This window comes from Myotis yumanensis, unplaced genomic scaffold (assembly GCF_028538775.1).
Source record: "Myotis yumanensis isolate MYYU_CA2020_CCGP unplaced genomic scaffold, mMyoYum1.0.hap1 SCAF_14, whole genome shotgun sequence".
Lineage (NCBI taxonomy): Eukaryota > Metazoa > Chordata > Mammalia > Chiroptera > Vespertilionidae > Myotis > Myotis yumanensis.
In genome coordinates, this window is record NW_027223765.1 from 50642607 (window position 1) to 50657186 (window position 14580).

Here is a 14580-nt window from a genome sequence, read left to right on the forward strand (position 1 = left end):
ACGATCATAAAGGCCCCTGGGACAATAACCTGAAAGTGTTTGCTGCCTTTAATACAGTTGGGGCTTTCAAGCAAAAGTTAGACTATTGGAAAAGTTGTTTCTGCCACCACGATCTTGTCAACTTTCCAGTTCTTCAAGCCTTTTTAACATGAGAGCAGTGACATTAATGAACTAGTTTAAAATTTTTTTAGAAGTTCCGCAAAGCTTGGTGAACTAGTATCTTCCAGCTGTCTAGTGCATACGGTTAAAAAAAGTCATGCCTGGGTAAAATAACCATTGTAAATACAAATGGGTTTTACTATAACAGAGGGTGAAGTTCATAAATATAGCTCCAGATTCTACATTATAATTAGCCTCTACAAAAATGGGACCTGTCAAGTTTTGTGTACTATCAAAGAACAGCGATTATTCCCTGAAAAAGCTATTGAACTGCTCCCTTCTCTTCTAGGCATAGATGTATGTGAAGCTAGATTTTCCTCATTCGCTTTAATCAACACAACATATCCTGGCAGACCGAAGGCAGAAGCAGGCGTGACCACCGCACTGTCTTCTATTAAGTCAGACAGTAAATGTGGAACAATGCTTCTCTTTCTGCCAAATGTTATTTGTTTTGGAAAATATAATTATTTCTCTTAAAATATGTTATGTTAACATATAATGAGTTTATTGTTCCGTTTAAATGAGTTAATGAAGAAATAGTTTTAAATGTCTTAGTTGAGATTTTTGAATACAATAAATATTGATAGGTATGACGCCCATAAACAAAGCCGTGTGGAGTCCTCACTCTTTTTAGTGGTGAAGGGGGTCCTGAGACCAAAAGCTTGTGTACTCCTGGCTGGCACCACGTGCAAGAACCTGGACTCTGAGCCGGATCTGCCTGGGGTCTCGCCACCATTTTCTAGGACATGAAGGGCCTTGGGAACATTATTCCCACTTTCTCAGCCTTAGTTTTCCCATCTATATAATGGGAATAAAAACAGTAGTTTCTGTCTCCTAAGGTTGCTAAACAAGTTCAATGCTAACCAAGTTCATACAGGTTAAGTGCTGAGAATGTGGCCCGACGGTGTTCGCTCCTGTCTGATCCTGGGATGAGTGTTCTTTCTGCTCAGTTCACTTTTCTGAGCATCACTCTCCTCACTTCTCAAACTTATTAGCCGAGTCCCTCAGCTGAGGCCTGCATGCTTGTGCAGATCCATTCCCTGCTGATTAGAAACACAATAGGGCAGCCTTCTGGCTGGAAACTGGTGCCTACTTAGAAAACAATGCTGTGTAGCTCTGAGCGGAGGTCACTTGCACTGGGGGACAAAGGACGCTGTTTTAAACGCGTAATTCACTCTGCTACCGAGCTGCTCTTTGGATTTGAACTTAGATGTTTCTAGAATTTACTGGCTCTAATCAAGCATTTTGATTATGAAAGCAAGCATTGCCAACATGCCAACAGGCATCAAGTTGCATTCCATTTCCCAGCAAATATTTATGGAGCCCCTTCTGTGCGATCAGCACTCTTCTGAGCGTGGGAATTAAACAGACAGAGCAAATGGTGGCAGGAATGTATATTTTGGGTGTGTCTATCAGAGAAGAGACAAACAAGAAACACACAAGCATACATAGCTTGTTCGCTGATAATAGGGACAATGAAGAAAGATAACGCAAGGGGAAGGGGAAGGGTGTGTGCTGTGAATGTGGGTTGGATTTTCCTTGGGGTGATAGGAAGTCCTCACCGAAAGGTGACTTCGGAGTGAAGGCGTGAGGGAGTGGACCATGTGGGCGTCTGGGCAGGAGAATTCCAGGCAGAGGGAATCGCAGGTACAAAGACAGCATTGTCCCGTGTGTTATAGGAACAGCAAGGTGCCCGCTGTGGCTGCAGGTGAGCGGCAGGGGAGGAGGTAAGGGATGCTGGGCCACAAGGGGCATTGTTAGCTGTGACATGCTGATTTGGGAAGCCACGGGGGACTTGTGAGAAGAAAAGTTACATGATCTGAACTTCATTCTGATGGAAGCAGAGGGCCTGACTGGGCAGGAGATCTGGCGGCCTGGGTCAGCGTTGTAGCAATGGAGATCATGCCGCATGTCAGGATCTGGATGTATTTTGAAGCTGGAGCCAAAGGATTTGCTAAGGAATGGGCTGTGTGGTGTGAGAGAAGGAGCAGAGTCCAGGATCGCTCTGGAGCCTGAGTCACTGGAAGGATGGAATTCCGATAACCCAGACAGACGCGGAAGAAAGGGCAGGTTTGCTGGGGGTGGCGGGGAGGACTCCAGAGCTTGGGTTTGAAGGTGGTAATTTTGGGGTGCTTCCTAGGCATCCACATTTCTTTCTAATGCACTCAAAGATGATCCCAGGCAATAAAGCAGGTCTATATTGCTAAGAATTGCTAAAAATCAAGGTGGCTGCATTTCTTTCTTGAAAATAAAAAAGCCTGAAATATTACATATAAGAGTTTTTATTATTATTATTATTTTTTGAATGTCATTCCAGAACTGAACACCCTATGCCAGGTGCGGTCTTATTAAAGTTCTGGAAGAAAAGACTATCTGTTTTGAAACACAATGGCTCTACTTGTGGGACTAAAATTAGCTCAGTGCTCACTCCCCAGCCAGTTAGGCCCGGGTGGGCTTGGTGAGGGAGTTGGCAAGGCACACCTGTCCATTCACACTGCATCTGCATGTCAGATTGATGTTAATATCCACAGCTCCTTCTGCCTTCCTCACAAATGCACTTTCTCTACTGCATCCTGTCCCTCCCTGATGCTGTGCTGAGCCTGGCTGCCTGACCCACTGTCATTGATAAGGAAAAAGCATTTGCCCATTTGAAATCATTTGCAGGTTTCATAAATGTGCCAGTTGTACTTTTGTCCAGATATTTGCAAAGGATGTCCAGTAATGTGGACAGCCATCTTTCAATTAATGTGAGGGAAAGGTCATTTCTTTTTCTGTTTAGGGTAAAAGGGACATGCTTTCTTTTTCTTTTTTTTCAATAGCTTGTTTGCTCAGAAAACAGAGCAAAATAAAAAGAGCAGGGATAGACATTTTTGATGAGGATGCTAGTCCACTTGTGGGTTGGGGAGAATTGGCCAGAAGCTTATGTTCCTCGTCTATATCATGACACACATTTTCAAAAACAAAGAGGAGCAGGAAATGCAGATTTCATAACCTAACATCTCTTGAGCTCCATCCAATGCCAATACACAAATGCAATGGCAGAATAAAATACAATAATGTGTTTTGACACAATAATCATGTCTGTTTCTCCTTAATGAGCCAAGCTGGAGTTTCCCAACACTATAGAGGCTGGGCTGAGCTGTCACATCATCAGATGTACTCCATACTGGTCAGAGGCACTTACTTAATGGGCCCTTCTAAACACTCGTCTACATGCCAGTGCTGATGCAAACATGACATCTCTGGGCTTGCGAGCTGCTCTGGTGTGCAGACACCTTCCTGGAGTCATGGGATAGGACTTGGAAAGGAATTTATAACTGGGAATACATTTCATGGCTCAGCTGCAGAAAGACATTCGCTTTCAGCAACTATGTGAATCCATGGGGTGAGTCCATTCTATTTCAGTTCTGCACAGCTGGCCGGCTGAGCAGTTTCTTTTTCTCTTCTTGGAGCTGAGAGATGTCTCTTTAATGATTTAGGATGACTGTAGCCAACTCTACTTGATGATTTTTGTTTTGTTTCTATTAACTGTGATATTTCTTCTCGCCTAGGTAATTCCCCATCTTATGAATTTTTTGGCTAATGTATGAGGGCTTGTATTTTTTTTTTTTTTGGTTGCTTGAAAAAGACACACACACAAAAAAAATGATGATGTAGTATATAGATGCAGAGTTGTTGCACTGAAATTGTGAGCAGGAATGCAGTGAAGGCTCAGAAAATTCTAGAATACTTAACCAGAGGGATGGCAGGAACAACCAGGGAGCACACTCCCTGTCTGCTCATATCTGCACATCTGCTTCATGTTTGTGCCTCATCTTCCCTGTTCCTCATCCCATGTGGTGGGGAGAGATGCCCACCCACAGCTCCCAAGCCCACATGTTGTAGTTCCAGGCACATGGAGTGACTGAACCAACTCCATTCCCTATCTCTGCTCTAATTCCAGATTCCTGGGAAAGCTGACCTAGTTCACTTCAGGCTCCCACCCCTGGTCTGGTCTGGCTTATTTGAGCCCATTGCTTTGGATTAGGTGAAAACTAAAGAAATGATTCTGAGTGGTTCAGAGACTAAAAAAATAAAAATAAAAATGTCTTCTATGGTTGCAGGAGAATGCCCAGGGACAGATGAAATGGGATGAGAAATAAATAACAGGATTTTAGAAAGGTAAATCTTACTCTTATTTTTCCTACAGTGTAGGAAACAGTATTCAAAACACTGCCCCCGCCTCTCTCACCAACCTTCCCCCGCCCCGCCCCCCGCACCCACCACATACACAGAAAGTGTCAATTGATCCCCAGAGCAGGTTAGCAGATGGATTGAAAAGATCAGCAGGCTCATCATGAGTTTTCAACACCTTGAAAACATCAGGCTTGACCCTGGCTACCCCACACATTATTCAGCACCTTCCCTCTAATTGTCACATGCGACAGGAGAACGTGAGTTCTCTCTGTATGTAGCAAACACTTTTCAAGTACGGTCCTGAGACCAAATGGAAGAGTGTGACCCTGATGGTCTTGATTTGGGTTTCAAGACATAGATACATGCACAAATAGCAGTTTCCAAGGACTCAATTTAATTAGTTCAATGAATGGCTTCTGAGAATTTCCAATACACCAGATGGTCTGTTAGGCAGTTATGGTTAGGAGTTTGGGGTTGTAAGTATCTGAAAACTTAAATGTATCAGCTTGTATACTTTAGGAAAACATGGAGTAGCACTGGGTAAATCAAGCGATTCAAGCAAATGCCATCAGGATTTGGCCTCTTCTCCAGTTTCTTCTGTGTCTACTTCTCTAATACACAGGTTCTCTCTATATGTTGGCTCCAGATTTTATGTTGTCTGATTCAAATTAAAACAGAAACAAAAAAGAAAAGAAAAAGATCCCTGCCATCTGTTCCACCAACTCCTTTCTCTTGCTCATTCCAGCAGAAGTCTAAGGATTAGCCTTGATTGGCTGTGATTGGTCATGGACCCATTCCCAAGCCAATCACTGAGTCCAGGTGGAGGTTGTACTCTGACCTGCCAACCCTGGGTCACATGGGCATTCTTGGAGTTGGAATAGAAATGGCACCAAAGTAACCACAGGGATGGAGAGTGTAGGAGGGGTCCCTCCCCAAAGAGAACTCAGGACAATATGAAGGAAAACCTCGCAAATGTCAACTACACAGGCTAAGGAACAAGGAGAAACACACACACACACACACACACACACACATTGTTACTATAAAATCCTAATGGGAATAGATGTTCTATATGAGATATTTGGAGAACAAAGACGAGAAGCTATTAATTCTAAGATATCTAGAAATCAGGTTTTTCAGAAAGATAACAACTGTGTTGTACCTTGAAGGATAAGTAAATTTTGATTGGTGAAAATGGTGGGGAGGGGAGGTTGGGAGAGGATATTCTAGGCAGAGAGAGCAATATGCAAATACACTGTGAGATTTCTAAAAGCGTGGCACATTTTTGAAGACATTAGACCAGTGTGCATTGAGGGCATGTTGGTTGGTAGACATGTGACATTTCCGACCCTTGTGGCCTGGCATCGGTATATGTGCACTAACTGAAGATTCACGCATGCCAGCCTTCAGCTCTCAAATTATCGACAATCATGGGCACCTTACATGCAATGGGGAAATGAGCAGGGACTTTGAATTTAGTCAGACCTGGTCTGAATACTGTCTCAGTCACATACTCACTATATGACTTTTGAGAAGTAATTGAAGTTGTTTCATACTAATGTTTTTATCTGTAGGATGGTGACATACGTATATACGACACATTGTCCTTCTGAGAATTAACTGAGATGCCATATGAAAACCACCCAAAATGATGTCTGGGGTAGCACAGACAGCCAATAAATACAAGTTACTCTTTCTTCCCATTCTTTAGGTGTACACTCACACTGTTTCTAATAAGAACATGAATTTGACTTGCTTTAATGCATGTCTAGCAACCACTTACTCGATAGCTACAGAATTCAAACTTCTGCTCTGACTGGGCTGTGTGAAAATACTGGGAGTTGTGCTGGATACTTCCGTTTGCCTTCCCAGGTCTACTGTTCACCCTTCTCCACTCTGCCCAGTGACCAGGTAGCCAGCCTTTAGGGTTTGCATGGACAGACTCTCATGTCCTCTGGCTAATGGTGGGCTCAGCAAAATAGACCAACAGGAGATGGAGGAGGGAAGAGTAAATCTGAGCTTTTATTCCCCAGATCCTTTCTTGTAGAGATGTCATAGTTCCTGTCAGGCAGGTCTCTCTCTCTCTCTCTCTCTCTCTCTCTTTCTCTCTCTCTCTCCCTCTCTCCCTCTCTCACCTTTGGCCTAGAAATGTGCATAGTGCCATGACCTTTGCTACCTGTCTTTGTCTATTAGAGCTGCAATAACTAAATAATACTGACTGGGTGGTTTCTAAACAACAGAAATTCATCTCCATTCTATAGGCTGGGAAGTCTGAGATCAAGTCAGCAGCAGACTTGGTGTTTGGTAATGGCTTCCTGGTTTATAGATGTATTCCTTGCAAATATCTTCTCCCATTCAGTAGGTTGTCTTTTCATTTTGATAATAGTTCCCTTCTCCGTACAAAAAGTTTTTAATCTGATGTATTCCCATTTGTTTACATTTTTCTTTTGTTGTCTAGCCCAGAGGTTGCCAACTTTTCTGACCTCATGGACCACCAGTGGTCCGCGGACCACCGGTTGGCAACCGCTGGCCTAGCCTGAGGAGGCATATTAAAAAAGATATTACTAAGAGCAATGTCAAAGAGTTTATTGCCTATGTTTTCTTCTAGGAGTTTTGTGGGTTTAGGTCTTACATTTAAGCCTTTAACTCATTTTGAATTGATTTTGTATATGGTGTAAGACAGTGGTCCAATTTCAATTTTTTTGAATGTATCTGTCTAGTTTTCCCAACACAATGCATTGAAGAGACTGTCTTTACCCCATTGTATATCCTCACTTCCTTTTCTTAGATTAATTGACCATATAAGCAAGGACTTATTTCTGGGCTCTCTAGTCTGTTCCGTTGGTCTATGTATCTGTTTTTATGCCAGTACCATACTGTTTTTGTAATTGTAACTTTGTTGTATAGTTTGATATTAGGGAGTGTAAGACCTCCCACTTTGTTCTTTCTCAAGATTTCTTTGGCTATTTGGGATTTTCTATGGTCCCATATCAATTTTATTTATTTTTTAACCCTCACTCTAGGATATAGATTATTTTAGAGACAGAAAGGATGGAGAGAGACAGAGAGAAACATCAATGTGAGAGAGAAACATGGATGAATTACCTTTTGGTGTATGGGACAATACTCCAACCAACTGAGCCACCGGGCTAGGGCCCATATAAGTTTTAGAATTCATTGTTCTGATTCTGAAAAGAATGTCATTGGTATTTCAGTAGGGATTGCATTGAATCTGTATAGTATTGATTTCAATGGTAAGAATATTTTAATAATATTAATCCTTTCAATCCATGCTGCAGGTTTTCATGGACTACATGTCATCATTGGCTCTACTCTCTGTAGTCAACTAAGATTCCACTTCACAGGCAAGGTATATCCTTCCCTTTACTTATATTCTCTTCAGTTTCTTTCTTCAATATTTTACAGTTTTTAGAATACAGGTCTTTTACCTCTTTGCTTAAATTTACTCTTTGGTATTTTATGCTTTTTGCTGCAATTGAAAATAGGATTATTTTCTTAATTTATCATATAGAGTCTTTATTATGTTGAGATATGTTCCTCTACTTGAATTTATTGAGAATTTTTATTATACAAAGATTTTGAATTTTGTAAATGTTTTTTACTGCCTTTATTGAGATGATCATATGGTTTTAAAAATATTTGTTATGTTATATATATATATATATATATATATATATATATATGTGTGTGTATTAATTTATATTTATTGTTGAAAGCATTACAGATGTCCCCCTTAATTACCCCTCCATTGACCCCCTCTACCCAGGTCCCCTCCAGGCCTTCACTGAACTATTGTCTGTGTCCATGGGTCATACATATAAGCATAAAGTTCTTTGCTTAATATCTTCCTGCCCTTGAGATTCGCCAGCCTGTTGCATGCTTCCATGTCTCTGGATCTATTTTGTCAGTTTATTTTAGTCTTTAGATTCTATATATAATTGGGATCATATGATACTTGTCTTTCTCTGACTGGCTTATTTCGCTTTCCAGGCCCCTCCATGCTGTCTCAAAGGGTAAGAGATCCTTCTTTTTTACAGCTGCATAGTATTCCATAGTGTAAATGTACCAAAGCGTTTTTATCCACTCATCTATTGATAGGTTCTTGGGCTGTTTCTGGATCTTAGCTGTTGTAAATAGTGCTGCTATGAACATAAGTTCTCCAAAGAGGAAATATAGATGGCCAAGAGACATGTAAAAAAATGCTCAAAGTCATTGATCATCAGAGAGAGGCAAATTAAAATGATAATAAGATATCACCTCATACCTGCTAGAATGGTTATCATCAACATATCAACAAATGACAAGTGCTGGTGAGAATGTGGAGAAAAGGGAACCTTAGTACACTGCTGGGGGGAATGCAGACTGGTGAAGCCATTGTGGAAAACAGTATGGAGTTTCCTCAAAAAATTAAAAATGGAACTCCCATTTGACCCAGTGATCCCACTTCTAAGAATATATCCTAAGAATCTGGAACACCAATCAGAAAGAATATATGCACCTCTATGCTCATAGCAGTGCTATTTGTGATAGCTAAGATCATATGGTTTTGATCCTTTATTTTGTTAATGTGATGTATCATGTTGATTGATTTATGGATGTTGAACTATTCTTATACTGCTGGAATGAATCTTATTTGGTCATAGTGTATGATCTTTTTAATGTAGTTTTGAATCAGGTTTACTAATCTTTTTTGGGGAATTTTTGCATTATGTTCATCAAGGATAATGGCTGATAATTTAATTTTTGTGTGTATGTGCAACGTCTCTGTCTGCTTTTGGTAATGTGGTAGTGCTGGCTTTATAGAATAAGTTTGGCAGCATTTCTTTCACTTCGATTTTTTGGAAATAGTTTAAGAAAGATAGGTATTGCTTCTTCTTTGAGTGCTTGGTAGAATTTCTGTGAAGTTGCCTGGTCCTGGTCTTTTGGAAGCTTTTTTATTACTGCTTCAATTTCATTGCTAGTAATTGGTCTGTTTAGATTTTTTATTTTTTCCTGGGTTTTTGATAATTTGAGGGTTTCAAATTGTTCCATGTAGAATTCCAGCCATTTTGAAAGCAGACAAACTTCACTCTTTTTTTTAAATATTCACACCAAAACCTATAAGAACAACTTGGTTAGGCCTATGAAATGTAAATTTGTTCAAAGGGACAGTGTGTGGAAATAGACCTGGAGCCAAGTTTCCATGGCATACCTTTGAATCAGATCACCTTCATACCACCCAACACCAATGAAGTCTAAGCCAACTACTAAGTTGAATCATGAGGAATTGCTACCATTCTAGGATTTTCTGACCTACAAAATGGCAATTCCCTGTGGTTTAACTGACAGATGACTCTTGCAGTTCTTTAAGAGAACATGACTTTAGTTTACTTTCCTGTTTTTTTGGGAATATTTTCTCCTTACTTTAGCCGTGAATGCCATATTTTTCTCTATTCATTTTTCATAAAATATCTGATAGGTGAGCATACAAATTTTATTACAATATTAGATTTTTATGAGTGAACTAATTATATAAGTTGCAGTGACTTTGTACCCTATATTTACTGTATAGAGACTTCTGTTAAACACATTCACACAAATCAATACAATTCCAGAAGGTAAAATCCTAATTTTCACTAGAAACAAATACCTAGAAATATGTAACCTATTAATAATCACAAAAGCCTTTGACCCATACCCTGTTGGTTATTAAAAATTCTACTCTCAGTTAAAATTTATTTAGAAAAATATCTAGTCTTAACAATTAATACCCTTTTATTCTATCATCTACTTTAAGTAATTGTACTTCCTCATGACAGTAAGAGGTAGCCTACCAATCTTTAACAATACTATTGCATCCTTTCCGATGCTGGCTTGTACAAGTGTAAGATTTAAGCTTAGAAAGAGGTAATTTTCTTTAAGGCAATAAAAATACCAGCTAATTACATACAAGCCAAGATCATGCAATGGATAAACCCAGTCCTAGGAAGACTCCCCCATAGGGAATATTAGGTAAAGGTTCTTGCTTTGTTACAGTCAATCTATGTTACCGTGGGGAAGCCACTTGGTTGAGACTCATTTCTGTCATCTATAATACAGGTGTCAGGTTTAGGGAAATAGGTGTTCCCCAAGGCCCCTTTCAGTTTCAAAATTACATTAGATATAGATAGGACACATCAGTCAGCACTTATATCTTTCATTCTGGAAGTGTAGGGAGAGAAAGTCAAGAGAGAGAGAGAGAGAGAGAGAGAGACCTTATATTTGGGCTATTTGGGCTTTTCAACCACTAGAAAGGTACCAGAATAGTGAAATCAGGGTGAATGTCCAGCCTGTATCCCACAAGACAATGTAGACAATGTCCTTGTGCTGATTCAGAGCTCACAAACACCCTTCTACTATTGATTATGATCGGTTCTCAACCTGTGGGTCGCGACCCCTTTGGCGGTCAAACGACCCTTTCACAGGGGTCGCCTAAGACCATCCTGCATATCAAATATTTACATGACGATTCATAACAGTAGCAACATTACAGTTATGAAGTAGCAATGAAAATAATTTTATGGTTGGGTCACAACATGAGGAACTGTATTTAAAGGGCCAGAAGGTTGAGAACCACTGGATTATGTGTTTCAACTACCTTGATTTCAGGAATTCCTGATCCCTAGGGAAGAATGTACCTTCCTTTGTAAACTGATCAGTTGCCATTCTGGGTGAGAACCCAAACTTTAGTGATTTCCTTAGGCCTCCTGACCACTGTAAATTGAACTAACAAAATGTAGTTTCTTAGCATCCGCCTGTTCGAATTGTCTGGTGAGTTTATCCTGAAAGAGCCTGGCATTTATTACTTTATTTAACAGGCATTGATCTAATGCAAATAATAACAATAATAAAAACAATAGTAATAATGATATCTCACTTGCACTGAAGATTACTGTGCAGGCACAATGCTAAACACTCATTTTTTCATTTGGGCTTCATAATTTTCCAATGAAGCAAGGTCTTATTCAACAAATCCTACTGTGATTGGTACTGGGGATGTAAGGATGAGCAGAGCCTTAATGTAGAGGAACTTCATGTCTAAAAGAGGAGACAAATATTAGGCAAAGAATCACAGAAATAAAAGTAGCATTTACAGCTGTAGTAAATGCCACCTCCCCACTGGAGGTACAGGGAGCTATTGTACTCATTGCAGTGATAAGATAATTCACTAGAGAAATGGTGTGACTTGTTCTGGGTCACAACGTATGTAACAAGAAGAACCCTGTCTGATCAGCACTGTTAAGTCGACAACCCCATTGGAAACCACTCTGCCATGCCTTGCCCTAGGCCTAGTTTCTCCATCACTAGTTCAACATGCTTGTCTTTTCTGTTGGCAAGCTTTTATTTATTTACTTATTTGCTTGTTTGTTTGTTTTTAGAGAGAGAGGAAGAGAGAGAGAAACATCGATGTGAGAAACATCTATAGGTTGACTCCCGTATGTGTCCAGGGATCAAACCTGAAAGCTAGGTATGAGCCCTGACTGGGAATCGAATCCACAATGTTTTGGTGTATGGGACGATGCTCCAACCAACTGAGCCACACTGGCCAGGGCTCCGTTGGCAATCTTTAAGCGGTCATTTTCCCACCATGACGGTTTGGCCCCAAGTGTAGTTTTATTGACTCATTTGAACATTCCTAGTATGTGGAAATTCTAAGAAGAGCCCTCAATCCATTTCTGAGTCTATGACACAGATTTGCTCTCTCATTCTATTAAGAGTTTGATTCCAGGCCCACTTTTGAAAAGTGAAAGTGTGTATTCAGTAAATTCCTGACACTGACAAGAACCCTTTGGCTATTATTCAAAAATGTCTAATTCCATGAACTAAAGTGGTAAGCTATTTCCGCACTCCACAAACAACCCCCTACCCTTCAAAGCAGAGTGCTAAACTGTGTTTACCACTGGGTGCAAAACCATTTGTCCTTGAAGATAATGGGAAATAATTTGATGATAATGGTGGGCTGGAAAGCTATGTTGACACAAATCTATTTAAATCTGCTATGCTTTAAGAAATCTGTTTTAACTGACCACATTTGTATGCAATAAAGTATTCGTATGGGATTTTAAAATTTAACTTCACACACTGTTAACTAGATATGCTATGAGTAAACACAACTGTTTCCCCTTATATTAACATAGTTACACTAAGGGTGAACTTCTTAAAGTTTATTTTCTTCCCCAAGGTATAGTCACTTTTTCACATATAAGCAATACATTATTATGTGGGCAATGCCAGAAAAACCCGACATTCACTATGTATTTTATAGTTCTTATAGTTAAATACAAGAAAAAGTGTTGGCTTTACATCTGGTTTAATTAAAAACAAACAAATACACTTGATTAAGTCGTTCTTTTACATTTTGCAAGCAAGATTATAATACAAATTAGCCATTTAAATACTTGAGATTTTATATTTTATGTTTTTATTATTTGAATTAGTGGCAAAAATAACTTCAAAGAGATAGGTTCTCCCCCCGCCCCCCACTTTGGAATATACAGTCAGTTTTAAAGAGGTTTCCTCTGAGGTACTCATTGGCCAACTAGTTAGCAAATTCAGCAGTGACCCCACAGACTTGCATAATCACCATTGCATACCCAATGGTGAGGATTGTGACCAAGAAAACAGCACAGTTGAAATTGGGTACCAATCCCACAATTGCCCAGTCCCATTAAATTGGTGACAAATGCCACTGAACCCCAAGAGTCTGCTCTTTCATTCATCGCTCCTTCCCATATCTCTGTAATCTCTACTGCAGAAGATTCCTGGGAAATAATTTTCCTTCTGCCTACAACTGGTCAGCTCTGTTTCAGAAATCCCAGAGTAAACACTATCATCTGCTCTCTTTCAGTGATCAGTCAAAGGGATAGGCCATGTTGTTGTAAGTGCCAAACAGCTGTTTCGTTTCCCAATCAGGGGAGAGCACTACAAGTGATAGTTGTAAATAAATATGTAATGTAATCTACTGATAAGGACAATGTAAATATTTAGGGCGATTATGGAAACAAATGTACACATCTCTGAATATTCCCCGAGAATGAGATCCGCAGTGGTCAGCCCTGCCAGAGAGTCTCTGGTGGGTTCTGCTGAGAATGGGGGCTGCAGGGTGCTTTGGTTTTAGTCTGGCTCTTGCTAAGAAGATGGGACCAGATGGGCATTTTCTCTCTCTCTCTCTCTCTCTCTATATATATATATATATATAAACATGCACACAGGATGGGACAAAAGTAGGTTTACAGTTGTGAATATGCGAAAAATAATTTATCCTTATATTATTATTTATTAATTATTAGGTGCACAGTGCACAAATTTGTGCACCTTGAAAGGAACTGTGGGTCGAGAGGCTGTGGTGGGCACAGGGCCGGGTCTTGGCCCATCCTCCACGCTCCCGCCCAGCCCCTCCAGCCAAGGCCCATGGTCCCCTGTCTGCCAGCAGCCTGGCTCCTGCCACCTCTGCTCCCATGCTTTGAGGGTGCCAGCCCCGCTCACACCCACTGAAGGCATGGAGATTGGGGATGGCACCAGCAGCAGGTGCGAGCAGCAGCTGCTGCCCCGATTGCCCCTCAGGAGCAGAGGGAGGTGGAGAAGTCCTGAGGGGTGAGCGGGGCGGCAGCTGCTGCTTGCACCTGCTGACAGTGCTGAGTGATCAGGGCCAGCAGCAGGTGCGAGCGCTGGCAGGACTGTGGTGAGCAGGAGGAAAGAATTTCAGTAACCACCAGAGGCTTGCCCCAATGACAGCAACTGGCACCCCACCTTGGTCTGACGCCCCTGCTCACCTGCTCCATCATCCCACCATAGCCAATGCCCGCCATGTTCCACGCACACTCCCTGGTGGTCAGCACACATCATAGCAACTTGTTGTTCAGTTGTTAGGTTTTACCGCTGTTTAGTCTATTTGCATAATTATATACATATAATTATTATTTTCCATATGAACAACTATAAAACTACTTTGCCCCACCCTGTATCTACAGGGTGTTCCCCAAAAATGTATACTTATAAAGGCAGTGTTTATTAAAATATATTTTATTTTCAAAATGTAATAGAATCAGCTGTTAAAGTGTGTACATATTTTTTGGGACACCCTGTATATATGTATGTGTGTATACACAGGTACACACACACACACACACACACACACACACACACATTGCTGAATCTACATGTTTGAATTCTGCTTCTGTAACCTTGCAATTGTGAACATTCCTT

At 40.6% G+C, this 14580-nt stretch overlaps 1 protein-coding gene across 10 annotated transcripts in view; it reads left to right on the top strand.

Annotated features, from left to right (window-relative positions):
* LOC138992274 (uncharacterized) overlaps positions 1-14580 on the top strand; it is a 288887-nt gene that overhangs the window by 125292 nt on the left and 149015 nt on the right. For all 10 annotated transcript variants that reach the window (XR_011468079.1, XR_011468080.1, XR_011468083.1 and 7 more), the window contains 2 exons: positions 7635-7705; positions 8347-8369. Coding sequence is in view for 2 of the 10 variants with exons in the window: in XM_070390942.1 (XP_070247043.1) it covers positions 7635-7705; positions 8347-8369 (94 nt within the window). In the remaining 8 variants the exon portion in view is untranslated. The remainder of the gene's footprint in view (positions 1-7634; positions 7706-8346; positions 8370-14580) is intronic.